The sequence below is a fragment of the Anabrus simplex genome, chromosome 1 (assembly GCF_040414725.1).
Source record: "Anabrus simplex isolate iqAnaSimp1 chromosome 1, ASM4041472v1, whole genome shotgun sequence".
NCBI classification, from domain to species: domain Eukaryota; kingdom Metazoa; phylum Arthropoda; class Insecta; order Orthoptera; family Tettigoniidae; genus Anabrus; species Anabrus simplex.
Window position 1 is genome coordinate 1,724,837,815 of NC_090265.1, and position 14,495 is coordinate 1,724,852,309.

Genomic DNA, 14,495 nt, shown 5'->3' on the forward strand with positions numbered 1-14,495 from the left:
GTACCTTAATTAAGGCCACGGCCGCTTCCTTCCAACTCCTAGGCCTTTCCTATCCCATCGTCGCCATAAGACCTATCTGTGTCGGTGCGACGTAAAGCCCCTAGCAAAAAAAAAAAAAAGATTGCAAATAAATTTGAAATTTATTGAACATCTCCCGTGGTAAGTTACTCCAATCCCTAACTCTTCTTCCTATAAATATTTGCTCCAATTTGTCCTTGAATTCCAGTTTTATCTTTATATTGTGATTTTTCCTACTTTTAAAGACACCACTCAAACTTATTCGTCTACTGATGTCATTCCACGCAATCTCTCCACTGACAGCTCGGAACATACCACTTAGTCGAGCAGCTTGTCTCCTTTCTCCCAGTTCTTCCCAGCCCAAACTTTGCGACATTTTTGTAACGCTACTCTTTTGTCGGAAATCACCCAGAACAAATCGAGCTGTTTTTCTTTGGATTTTTTCCAGTTCTTTAATCAAATAATCCTGGTGAGGGTCCATACATCGGAACCATACTTTAGTTGGGGTTTTTACCAGAGACTTATATGCCTTCTTCTTTACATCCTTACTGCAACCCCTAAATACCCTCAAAACCATGTGCAGAGATCTGTACCCTTGATTTACAATCATATTTATGTGATACCCCAATGAAGATCTTTCCTTATATTAACACCTAGGTACTTAGAATGATCCTCGGCAGAGTAATGAGTGCAATTGGACTAGACAAGAGTGACTAAATGGGTTGCTATATTCCTAGAAAATAGATCTCAGAGAATTAGAGTAGGCGAAGCTTTATCTGGCCCTGCAATTATTAAAAGAGGGCAATTCCTCAAGCCAGTAATATTGGACCTTTATGTTTTCTTATATATATAAATGATATGAGTAAAGGAGTGAAATCAGAGGTAAGGCTTTTTACGGATGATGTTATTTTGTATAGAGTAATAAATAAGTTACAAGATTGTGAACAACTGCAACATGACCTCGATAATGTTGTGACATGGACAGCAGGCAATGGTATGGTGATAAACGGGGTTAAAAGTCAAGTTGTGAGTTTCACAAGTAGGAAAAGTCCTCTCAGTTTTAATTACTGCGTTGCCGGGCTGAGTGGCTCAGATGGTTAAGGCGCTGGCCTTCTGACCCCAACTTGGCAGGTTCGATCCTGGCTCAGTCCGGTGGTATTTGAAGGTGCTCAAATACGTCAGCCTCGTGTCGGTAGATTTACTGGCACGTAAAAGAACTCCTGCGGGACTAAATTCCGGCACCTCGGCGTCTCCGAAAACCGTAAAAGTAGTTAGTGGGACGTAAAGCAATTATTATTATTATTATTATTATTATTATTATTATTATTATTATTATTATTATTATTAAATTACTGCGTTGATGGGGTGAAAGTTCCTTTTGGGGATCATTGTAAGTATCTGGGTGTTAATATAAGGAAAGATCTTCATTGGGGTAATCACATAAATGGGATTGTAAATAAAGGATACAGAGATCTGCACATGGTTGTGAGGGTGTTCAGGGGTTGTAGTAAGGATGTAAAGGAGAGGGCATATAAGTCTCTGGTAAGACCCCCAACTAGAGTATGGTTCCAATATATGGGACCCTCATCAGGATTACTTGATTCAAGAACTGGAAAAAAATCCAAAGAAAAGCAGCTCGTTTTGTTCTGGGTGATTTCCGACAAAAGAGTAGCGTTACAAAAATGTTACAAAGTTTCGACTGGGAAGACTTGGGAGAAAGGAGACGAGCTGCTCGACTAAGTGGTATGTTCTGTTGTCAGTAGAGAAATGGCGTAGACAAATAAGTCTGAGTGGTGTTTTTAAAAGTAGGAAAGGTCACAATATGAAGATAAAGCTGGAATTCAAGAGGACAAATTGGGGCAAATATTCGGTTATAGAAAGGGGAGTTAGGGATTGGAATTACTTACCAAGGGAGATGTTCAATAAATTTCCAATCTCATTGAAATCGTTTAAGAAAAGGCTAGGAAAACAACAGATGGGGGATCTGCCCTAAATGCGGATCAGGATTGATTGATTGATTGATTGATTGATTGATTGATTGATCGATCCCTAAAAGTAACTTTCACCTCATCAACGCAGTAATTAAAACTGAGAGGACTTTTCCTGTTTGTGAAACTCACAACCCGGTATTCGGGAGATAGTGGGTTCGAACCCCACCGTCGGCAGCCTTGAAGATGGTTTTCCGTGGTTTCCCATTTTCACACCAGGCAAATTCTGGGGCTGTACCTTAATTAAACCACGGCTATTTCTTTCCCACTCTTAGCCCTGTCGTATCCCATCGTTGCCATAAGATCTATCTGTGTCGGTGCGACGTATAGCAACTTGAAAAAAAAAAGTCACTCACAGCCTGACTTTTAACCCCGTTTATCATCATATCGTTGCCTACTGTCCATCTCGCAACATTATCGAGGTCATTTTGCAGTTGCTGACAGTCTTGTAACTTATTTATTACTCTGTCAGAATAACATCATCTGCAAAAAGCCTTATCTGTGCTTTCACTTTACACATATCATTGATATATATATATATATATAAGAAAACATAAAGGTCCAATAATACTGCCTTGAGTAATTCCCTTCTTAATTATTACAGGGATAGATAAAGCTTTGCCTACTCTCATTCTCTGAGTTCTATTTTCTAGAAATATAGCCACCCATTCACTCTTTTTTTATGGTCCAGTTGCACTCATTTTTGTCAGTAGTCTCCTATGATCTACCCTATCAAATGTCTTAGATAGATCAATCTCGATACAGTCCATTTGAGCTCCTTAATCCAGGATATCTGTTATGTCTTGCTGGAATCCTACAAGTTGAGCTGCAGTGGAATAACCTTTCCTAAATCCAAACTGCCTTCTATCAAACCAATTATTAATTTCGCAGAAATAATGCTTTCCCGAAGTTTACATGCAATGCATGTCAAACTGTGATTTTTCAGCTTTATGTCTTACCACTCTTTCCTTTATACACAACTTTATAGCAACTCTCCATTCATTTGGTATAGGTCCTTAGTGCAAACAATAATCGAATAAGTACTTTAGATATGGTCTAAAACCCATTGTCTTCAGTATATCGCCCGAAACCTTATCAATTCCGTTTGCTTTTCTGGTTTTCAATTTTTGTATCTTACTGTAAATGTCATTGTTACCATAGGTAAATTTGTAATACTACTTTAGTATTAGTCACTTCCTCTATCTGGGCATTATCCTTGTAACCAACAATCTTTACATACTGCTTACTGAATACTTCTGCCTTTTGAAGATCGTCACAGATACACTCCCCTTTCTCATTAACGATTCCTGGAATGTCCTTCTTGGAACCCGTTTCTGCCTTAATGTACCTATACATACTCTTTCATTTTTCACTAAATTGCATGAGTGGTCGTGGTATGCTAACGTATGTTTTTAATAACATTTTCAATAGTTATTTGGTATCTATGAAATCAGGATACTACAGCGTCAAACCCCATTTTGTAGGAGACCCCTCAGTACTTCCAGAGACCCCTCAATACTTCAGCTGTAATACAGTTACTAAAGGATATTGATTTAATACTACTCTCAGACGATGCAGTTACTCGCCGAATTAATGGTATGGCTAATAAGTGGAATAAAAGGAAGTTTATTGATGACATGAGGCATGTTATTTTCTGATGAGTCTGCCAGCTCATTCAACTGGAGAACATATTTTTAAAGTTCTCAACGAGTATATGCAGGAACACGAAATTGTTTTTCTTTTCTTTTTTCGGATGGTGGTCGCTCTCTCATTGGTAGGTGATAGACGTGGTTCTAGGACATTTCGTACCACGGACGTTTCGTACCACTTGACCGGCTGATTACCTGTGAAGTGTCAGCTGATGATGACTTTAAATATTTAGGAGAGGATATGCCGTTACCACTTGAAAGGGGTGGGAAGTATTACGAAATAAAAACGATACCCTAATGAATATATTCATTTGTACATCCAGTGTCCACTGTTGGCGATTGTCGTGGCGTAAATATTTGGGGATTACGTGAAAACCGTTCGCTGGTAGATAACGGCCTAGGTGGTACGAAATGTCCGTGGTACTAAATGTCTGGACACCGACAGATGTTCCCTGTGCTACTGTCCAATTCACTTGGGGCGGCCTTGGCATCTGAATTGAAAGCCGTGTTAATATTTATTTATTTATTTATTTATTTATTTATTTATTTATTTATTTATTTAACATTTTAATTGAACCACTTCATCAATTTTATAAAAAGGGTTCTTCATTTCTATGTCAGTCCAGATATACATCTACATTTCCGTGTACGTTTTGTTGCACGCGACAGAGACAAGCGATCGAAACAGAGGACAGAGTTGCGAGACCGAGACAGGTCGCTTTCCATCTGTTCTCCATTCAATTATAATTATGTACATTTGAGAGCGCTAGACAGAGGCAGACCAGTAGTCTCTCGCGACAAGCTAATGCAGCATGTGTTTTCTGAAGTGACATAATGTCGGAAATTAAATATACAGGTGAAGAAGATGAGCTATTAGTGGAATTAGTTTGAGAAAACCCACCGCTCGCCTTCCTGGATGTTGAGTCGTACAAAGATGGGAATAATATCCGTGGTAACATCTGGTTGTTGCTTGTTGTTTAAAGGGCCTAACATCTAAGTTCATCGGCTCGATAATATCTGGGAGGATAATGCCGGGAACATCGATAGGAAGATACGGAATTGGAGAAAGAAATGAACGGGGGAACAGGCTTCTTGAGTTTGCAATTCAAAACAGGTTCACTATAACTAATACAGTCTTCAAGCATCACATACGGCACATGTACACATGGACATCGCCTGATGGTCAATATAAAAATCAGATTGACTACATCTTGATCAGTTCAAGATGGAGGTCTTCTGTAATGGACACAAAACTTGTCCAGGTGCAGTATGTGGTAGTGATCATCAGCTTCTTAGAACAGAAATAAGAATAAAACTTCAAACACCAGTTAAAAGATCACACAGGATACCACAAGTAGTTAATATGTCGTCTTTGAAGGAATCATTGGCGCGAAGAGCCTCCATATTACAGGATCCAATAACTACTGCAGAAGGGCTGTGGAATGTGACAAAAAACTGGATAGAGTCCTCTTTGAATGAATCTCGAGTACCAAATACTAGAAGGCAACAGTGGATCTCTGACTCGAGCCTTCAGCTTGTAGAAGAAAGAAGGTGCTTTAAAAAATCTGGCATTAACACTAAAGAAAAAAGAGAGCAAATGTCTGATCTTGATAGAAGGATTCAGTCTTCTTGTAGAAGAGATAAGAATAATTTCCTTAGTAACATTTGTTTTGAGATTGAAAACCATGCAAATCAAAACCACAGCAAGGATCTTTTTGACAAAATTAGAATAATCACTCGAGAATTCAAGCCATATTCCTGGAATATACAGAACTCAAAGGGGGATGATGTTGTGGATATAGAGAATGTTCTGAAAACATGGAGATTATACTGCCAGGATCTATACAGTGAACAATGTAATGCACAAGACCAAGTGAAGATAGACAAGCAGTCAGATCCTGAATCTGACATCCTCCGAGATGAAGTAGAAATGGCTTTGAAAATGCTGAGAACTGGAAAAGCGTGTGGACCTGATGGAATAAGTGCAGAAGTCTTGAAAGCTACAGACGGTGCTGGAATTGAAATGCTGTTGAAAATCTGCCAAGCAATATGGAATTCTAGAAGTTGGCCCGAGGAATGGGTACAGTCAATCTTTGTCCCAATCCACAAGAAAGGATCGAGGAAAAAATGTGAAAATTACCGCTTAATTGCTTTGATTTCACATGCCAGTAAAGTTATGCTTCATATCCTGCACAAGAGACTCCGGGCATTTCTAGAGTATCAAATTCCTGAAGTCCAGACTGGATTTATGAAAGGAAAAGGTACTCGAGAACAAATCTTAAGCCTAAGACAAATCATAGAAAAGGCTAGAGAATTCAATGTTCCGGTATATCTGTGCTTTATTGACTACCAAAAGGCCTTTGATACTGTCAAATGGAACCATCTTTGGAAAATTTTGGATGACATGGGTTTGCCAAACCATTTAATTGATCTCCTCAAGTCTTTGTATAAGGAAAATACAGCCACTGTGAAGATTCAAAACAAACAGTCTCAGCAGTTTCGTACAAGGGCTGGAGTTCGCCAGGGATGTATCCTGTCACCGTTACTTTTCAATATCTATGGTGAATATGCAATGAGAACTGCATTAGAAGGCTGGGACAAAGGGTTTTCCATTTGGGGATGCGAGATCAACAATCTGAGATTTGCTGATGACACCACCTTGATAGCATCATCTGAAGAGGAGTTGACAGAGCTGATCAAGAGAGTAGAGGAAGCAAGCCTAGAAATTGGATTACGCCTAAATCGACAGAAAACCAAAGTCATGATTGTTGATCGTAAGAACAACAACAGTCCACATATCAAACAGATTGGAGGGTGTGAAGTTGTACATCAGTATGTATACCTAGGCTCCTTACTATCCAATTCTGGTGGTTCCAAAGATAAAATAAAGCGCAGAATTGAAATAGCAAAGGTAGCAATGATCCGTCTGCGGAAGATCTGGAAAGATAACATCACCATTAAGACAAAAAAGAAGCTCGTTGAATCTCTAGTCTTCTCAGTCTTCTTGTATGGCGCAGAGACGTGGACCATCCTCAAACGTGATCGTGAACGGATAGAAAGCTTTGAAATGTGGTGCTGGAGGAAAATGTTAAGGATTCCTTGGACAGCTCATCGCACGAACACATCAATCCTGAACCAACTTCAGATAAAAGTTCGTCTATCGTGTAAGGTCTCTCAACGAATTTTACGCTACTTTGGACATATAATGCGCCGAGATGGTAGTCTACAAAAGCTGATTGTTGAGGGCAAAGTCCAGGGAACCAGACAACGAGGACGAATACCAACGCGATGGATTGACATGGTGAACGGCCCCCTACAGTGTTCTCTCAGAGTGACCACATTGAAAGCTTTAGATAGGGAAGAATGGCGGAGTATGGTTCATCGGCTAGAGGGCTGAATATTATGATAGTCACGACGCCTCAGTCATGAGGCAAAACGAAGAAGAAGAAGAATGCCGGGAAATTAAACAAGTGTTTTGTTTACGATTGTCTAAATACATTATAATATTAGTAATGTATTAGTTACATATATTGGAACATATGGATTATTACTAGGTTTACTGGTTAGTTTCTTTTGTTTATGCGATCCGCTTGCCAGAAAATTGCACTAACGTTTGTCACGGAATATTTTCAAGTAGCTTTTTTATTATAATCATTTTTGTAGCCATTCTTCAAAGATAATGTGCACGCAATCTGAACAAACACCTATGTCTAGGCGTGTCGTCTGTCTCAGTTGTCATCAAAAAAGTGAGCGGCGACACGTTCAGTGGCCTCCGTCTGTCTCGGTCGCTTGTCTCTGTCGTGCGCAGACAAATAATGGTACTTGACTATGCCACGGTGCTTTAATATGTCATTTGTTTGTGAAGTCTTTCTGCAATTTAAGTTGTTTGCTTTGCTTGATTATTATTTATTGACGTTTTCAAGAATTGCCGATCTATTGGCTTTTGCCAATAATTCATTAATTAATAGTATTATTGGTCCAGGGATCATGTTGTTGTTGTTGTTGTTGTTTTGTGTGAAACACATCATTTAGTCTTAGGTCTTGCAATTTTCGTAAATTACGCTAATTGTCCTCGCTAAATAAGGTCATTTTATTCTCGACACTTTACACCGCCATTTTTTCGGTTTGAATTGCGCGCGCTTATCATGATTAGTATTATTTATTTACCTCAATTTCTGTACAGAAATGGACAAAGATATTCAGAATTTAGACATAGTACTGGACATCCGTTAGTGCCAGCCCTAGACCTCAAGAGAGGTAACAAAAGAAGATACGATGAAGCGCAGTGCCACAGCAACAAGTGTCTGCAGCGAAATAGTAGTCGTATGCACATACTATTATAATATTAATAAGCCTCACCGAGTGTGACTCTTCATTTACCCCAAGACAAATATCATCTTCCATTGAAATCAGAAATAATCATGAAATTGGATTGATATGTCTCGTTCACGTAACCCTTAACTTTCTTCGTATGAAATCACCCGTCCCGTTGTCAGTCTGTTGATCTTGGTTTGTGGTTTAATTTGAGTTTCTTGATTTTGCCTGTTTTGTTTTTTAAATCTTCTATTGTAAAATATAGTTCCCTTATATCTTCCTTGATTTCTGTAATCCATATAATGTTGCTCTTACTGTTCTATAATTTTCGTGATCATCCTGTTTTCTTTGTCCTGAGCAGATGTCCAGAGAATGAGATTAGTTTATTCCTGATTGTGCTAATATTCTTGCTGACTGTTTTACTAGAAGCTAGTGTCCATTTTCTTGGTAGAGTTTTTGTTTATGTATGTGTTGATTATTCTTGAGGAATCAAATAAAAAATGAGCAACTTGGAGATCAGATTCATATTTTTTTTTAATGAAAGTTATTACTTCGCTTGTAATATTGGTGTTTGTGTGTTCAGACGTTCGTGGACACGCTGTGCGGCGAGCGGGATGAGCCAGGGGACGACTCCAGCTACGACTCGGACTTCGATGGAGAGGAACCAGCGCCGCGCCACCAGGACGTCAGTCGGACCGTCTCGGACACACTCGGAGAAGAGTTCGCAGAATATGTGAACGTGCAGGGCTACACGGCACGCGTCGAGTTTGGCCTCAAGCTGGGCTATACGGAGCGCTTGGTACAGGCGGCACTACACAAGTTGGGCCCCAACCCCGGCCAGAACGAGCTGCTCGAGGAGCTCATCAAGCTGGGGGCACAGGCCCCCCGGCACACTGACTTGGCAGCGGCCACACACGGCGAGCCTACGGACCACGACGAGGTGCCTCCCCTGAGACCCATAGTCATCGATGGTAGCAACGTCGCCATGAGGTGAGGTGCTTTTCGTATGAGCAGATTTTTTTTTTTTTTTTCAGGCAGATTCAGTAGTCTTTATCGAGAAACTATACAAGCACTTTGTAGAAGCTGAACAACAAATGTGAATCATTCTCTTTATCCAGCAGTATTTTACAACTGCTTTTCAACAAAGGGAAACTTGCCTTCTACCTGTACAAGAAAGAGTTATATCCAGAATGTTGGCCAGATGATACTGAAGCTTGCTATCAGACAGGGAGGGCTGCAAAACAAAATAGTGTTAAAAGCTACAAACTTTGGCTGAGGTTCATAGTGGCATAGGGGAAGTAGGGGGAATACCGTACATATAAGGTATAGCAAGTGTTATCTGTATTGATAACTTCAGTTTTGCTCAATAAACACGAGGTATTCCCATACTCACATACAGCCTAGAAACTCGCACTTTGCAGACTAGAGACCTTAGTACCTGTGAAATGAAATTTCTTAGGAATGCCATGCGGAAAATATGGCACAGTCGTGCCAAAAATGTTGGGTCATCTTTGGGAATGGAAAAAAAAAAAAACATGCGCGGACGCGCATACCTGGAAGAAAGACTAAGGTCTGCAAGGCTTAAAGTGTTTGGGCATGTAAAGAGAGTACCAGGCACTCATATGCCTCGTGCATACATGGAAGAGTCAGCGTAACAAGAACAAGACAGCCAAAGAAATTATGGCAGGACCAACTGAAGATAGATGTTGTGAGGAGAGAACTCGAAAATGATCATGGAGGGAGAGACCTATATGGACAGACAATGCTGGCGAGAGATGAGGTCTTACCTATACATGAACCTTTACGTTTTTGAAACAGAACAATAACTTGTGGTAGTGATTGTTTTAAGAGGAAGTATGACTGGGCAACCTTCCTCTAATCATCCACTAATCAGAGGGAAAAAGTTGAAAGGGTCCAACACTTCAAAAATTGAAGATGTTGGCCAAAGAAAGAAAAACGCCACCAAAGGCAAGAAAATAAGACTTCCTAGGCCTCCACATGCAATACTGTCTGGGTCAGAAAAGAATGAGTTGACCAAGAGAGGTCAGATAGGATAGATGAAAGTGAGGAGCTTGACACACATAGAAGCAATGCCAGGACTCAGCTGTGGACCCTGTGATTACCAACCCACACTCCCAACATAAGAGCCCCTGGGGCCCCTTTCAGTTGCTTTTTACAACAAGCAGGGAATACCGTGGGTGTTATTCTACCAATCCCACCCACAGGGGGAGATTAAAACTATTATAATACAAATAATTGAAAGAAATATTTTAAGATACCTTTATGCGGTATTCTGCATGTATAGGATAAAACCATGCAGTGTGAAGGGCAGTACTGCACAGAAGGAAACAGGGCATCGCTGCATGGTATTTATGACAAAATGTTTCTAATCACCGAGATATTCATGTATGAGACATAAAAATAAATTAAAAATCACTTACAAAATGTTCGGTGAAATTTTCCGACTCGTAGCATATCAATATTGATGTGTCTGTACCGGATTTATCTGAGCTTGTAAGGAAACTGGTATTTTTCAGCAAGAAAGTTAGTGTTGGAACCACATGACTATTTTACTGTTTCTTCTTGTTACCGCTAGGTAAGGATAAATCATGTGTGTCATATTCAGGTGAGTCTCAGCCATTGCATTCCAAATGTGACCACAAAGAACATAATACACAGTGATACCACAGCTCCTTATTCTGTCCGTATTTTCCACAAACTAAGCACACATCTACATTAAATGAATTAACGTCGTCTAGTTCACCGTCATCACACAATTTCCTCTCATCAATTTCATCCGACCCTTCAGATTCAGTTTTGTCCAAACATGACTTTCTTCTGCATCTCCTCTTGGGCTTTGGACAAGATTTCTTTTCTTTAATTATTTCCTTTGAGATTTCTAATTTATTCTTAATTTCATCAGATGAACTCTGCTTTTGCTTCATCTTGGTATCTAGTAATTTTTTCTTTGTTGGACTGCTGGTCATTATTTCTGAATGCTGTTTTTTTTTTTGACTTACTGGGTGCTTTTGGAATGCTTTGGGGAATAGGAAGAATATCCAACACTTTTAAGCACTGTGATTCCTTTCTCAGAGATTGTGGGGAATGAAGTTCAAGTGATGGTCCAGGTTGTGACTTCTGCTGTGGTAGGGTTTCATCGCTTTCATTTTCAGCTACATTTGCAATCACAGTAGAAACTGTATTGGGAGTGCTTTTCAGAAAACTTGTCCGGGTTCAGTGGTCTTTACCAGCTGCTCTGAATCCAGAGCTCGGTTGAATATTTCTGCAAGTTCATAGTGAGTTATCTTCTCATACTCATGAGTCTCAAATATTGATAACATTCTTGATTTGTACTGGATCGTCGATAAATGTCTTCACATGCATATCAAAGTGTTTGAGTCATTCAAAAAATAATTCCTCATTGTTCCATCCGTTTTTTCTTTGGAGCATGTATAAAATGCTCCAACAGGCCCACCTTTCTGCAGTTGGAGATTTGTATGGTTCCAAGAAAAAAAATAAGTCATGGCTGGAATAAAGTACCACAGTACAGTAGATTTTCAGCTATGAATGAGCAATGTCAGATTTTTATCATTAGTTTACATCCATTCGCAATGATTTATTGATTCTCCAATTACTTAACATCTATGAAAACATTTTCATACATTTAGATGAAACGATTAACACTACTGTCAGTTTAATCAAGATTCCTGAACAGACTAGCGCTCTTTTTGAGGCATTAAAAATCCTTCTTGAGAAAACATAAAAATGTTACAACTCATCCCGTCTTTCATAAATTTTCAGATGAAGTTCTCCCTCCCATGATTTCCTCTTCTCCCTTCCCTTCCCTTTCCACAGTTAACCGCTGACCTGCTTGGCAAGTTTTGCAACATTAATTTGTTTTACATATTTCAATATGCAACAAGGAGTTGCATGTATTTCATTTTAAATTTACTCTTCCCCTTTCATTTAATTATTCTGCACACATTTTCTTTTTCTTTCCTTTCCTTTCCTTTCACATTATGTGTAACTTTTCAATAGAGCAACTACTTTAAATATGAAGTTTAATTTTTCTGTATTGGCAGCACATTTCAGTTTTCATTTTTCTCATTGTTAATTAAAAAGAATTTCTACACATTTCGCAAGTCATTTCATACATCTCAACTTGAACGAGTGTGTTTTACATGTTCCTCTATGTGGTGATTTTTTGGTTATTTTCTTAACGATAAGATATTTCATGATCAACTTTTCATACGACATTCAGTGTTATGTTTTAGTGTTTTTTATTAACTTTATATTTTTAATGTTTTTTATTAACTTTATATTTTTAAGGCTGAAGAAGGCCAAATCATGTACCTTCTGTGTGATTTATCTTAGTTTCTTTTATGACACATTTGTATATTGACTAAAGTGGACCAATTACATATTTTCCAAGTGTTTTTCTGTTTTCTTGGTTTGCTTAGTTATGCATTGAAGTTGCCTAATACAATTTTGATATGGTATTGAGGAATTTCGGATACTACTTCTTCTAGTGTTTTCCCAGGATTTGTCTGCTTTTTTTTGAAGTCTGTTTTATTGTTCTCACTGATTGGCATGTGTGCACTCATGTGTTTCTTGCACACTTTATGGTCTGTTATTTACAGGCTTCACATTTGTTATTGAGTTGAGTATGTTTGTCTTGACTGCAAAGGAGACTCCTAAAAATGATGTATTTTTGAGAATTTTCAGTTTTACTGTACTTTAGAAGAGTCTGTAGTGTAGTTCCCAAAATCCATTGTGTTTTTCTTCAGTCAGTCTCATTTCTTGGAGGGCCACTATCTGTATATTTAGTTCATTTAAGGTTTGCAGCCCTGAAGATGTTTTTTTGTGGTTTCCCATTTTCACACCAGGCAAATGCTGGGGCTGTACCTTAAGGCCAGGGCCGCTTCCTTTCCACACCTAGCCCTTTCCTGCCCATCGTCGCTATAAGACCTATGCGTGTCGGTGCAAAGTAAAGCAACTTATTAAAATGAAAAAAAATTGCTCCAGTTCATAAAAAATCGCTGCTTGTAGGAGAGTATTTATGTTTAGTGTTCGGAAAAAGGTTTTGCTATTTGGGTGAAGTTGGCCAGAGGTCTCAGACTCCCTCTGTTTGCATGTCAGTCCAGACTCCCCAGAATCCTACGGTCTGGTTCTGAAGAGCGGATTGGATACGGATTGGGGTAAACGTTTGATTTCTGCTATGCCTCATGGTACATAATTTATCACAAGTTTGGACCAAAGTCCAGTTTTAGAACTGGATTTCCAGCCACACCTCCGGTGATCAGACGCTGACTACTTTGCCGCTTGCTGCAAGTTGGACGCAAAGTGGATTTGAGTTGGTTCTTCCATCCTCTCTGTCGTTGGGATATGTCCTCTTCTGCTTTTGAGGCCATTGACCATTTTTCTCTGTACCTCAGTTGATCCACAGGTGCTAATTTGGCTATGCTTTATTCACACCTGCCCTGCATATCTACCTATATACATAGTTGGGCTTCGCAATTCATTAAAAAAAATTTAAACCCTATGTATGCAGTAAGGGTATTCCTGTTCGTGTAGTGAGTAATTTGGTTCCGCATAGAAAGATCAATTCATAATGGACCAGCTGACTTCTGTAATGCTTTCATTTGCAATTTAATTATTTACTCATAAGTAATGAGTGGAAATTCTAAGTTCCCATGGAGGGAATTAAATATTTTTCCACCAATCTTTTCTGGAAGAGTGTCTTCCTTCAGCATTATTTAGAGTGGTTGTGTTAGTGATTTTTGTTTGAACAATACTTAAATCAGAGAAAAGCCAAACAGCAGGTCTTTCTCTTTTTTTTTTTTTACGCAGTTGGCTTTACGTCGAACCGACACGGATAGGTCTCACGGCGACGGTGGGACAGGATAGGCCTAGGAGCGGGAAGGAAGCTGCCATGGCCTTAAGATACAGCTCCAGCATTTGCCTGATGTGAAAATAGGAAACCATGGAAAACCATCTTCAGGGCTGCCAACAGTGGGGTTCTAACCTACTATCTCTCGGATGCAAGCTCAGAGCTGCGCGCCCCTAACCGCATGGCCAACTCGCCCGGTGCCAGCAGATCTAAAAGTCAACTGGTCATCTCTATCTTGCACCTCTATTTTCTTCCTGCTACAAGTAGCAGCTGAAGAATAATGCACCTAGGTTTGCAACAGTAATATACTTTTGGTGGCATATTTCACTGTAAACAAAAAAAAAAAATTAGTTTCACGGTCAGTTATGTGCAGAGTGATGAGAGAGTATCAGCACAAGGAAGTTCTCCCTTTGGAGAAGATGCATCGCTGATCCATTGTAGATCAGTGGAACTGTTTCCAATTGCCTACATTAGTCATATGAAATAACACTTTGGTTCATGCTGTAATAAAGACTGAAAACCAAAGCAAACTTTTCTTTAGCATTGTTAGATATTGAGGCGGGAAAGCTATATTAGAATACAGGCAGCATTCTTGCGATGGGAGGGATCGTGGCACTTTCTGTGATAGTCCCGCAC

At 39.4% G+C, this 14,495-nt stretch overlaps 1 protein-coding gene across 3 annotated transcripts in view; it reads left to right on the forward strand.

Annotated features, from left to right (window-relative positions):
- LOC136882294 (probable ribonuclease ZC3H12D) overlaps positions 1-14,495 on the forward strand; it is a 195,561-nt gene that overhangs the window by 158,381 nt on the left and 22,685 nt on the right. For all 3 annotated transcript variants that reach the window (XM_067154866.2, XM_067154881.2, XM_067154873.2), the window contains exon 2: positions 8,553-8,959. In XM_067154866.2, coding sequence (XP_067010967.2) covers positions 8,553-8,959 — 407 coding nt within the window. The remainder of the gene's footprint in view (positions 1-8,552; positions 8,960-14,495) is intronic.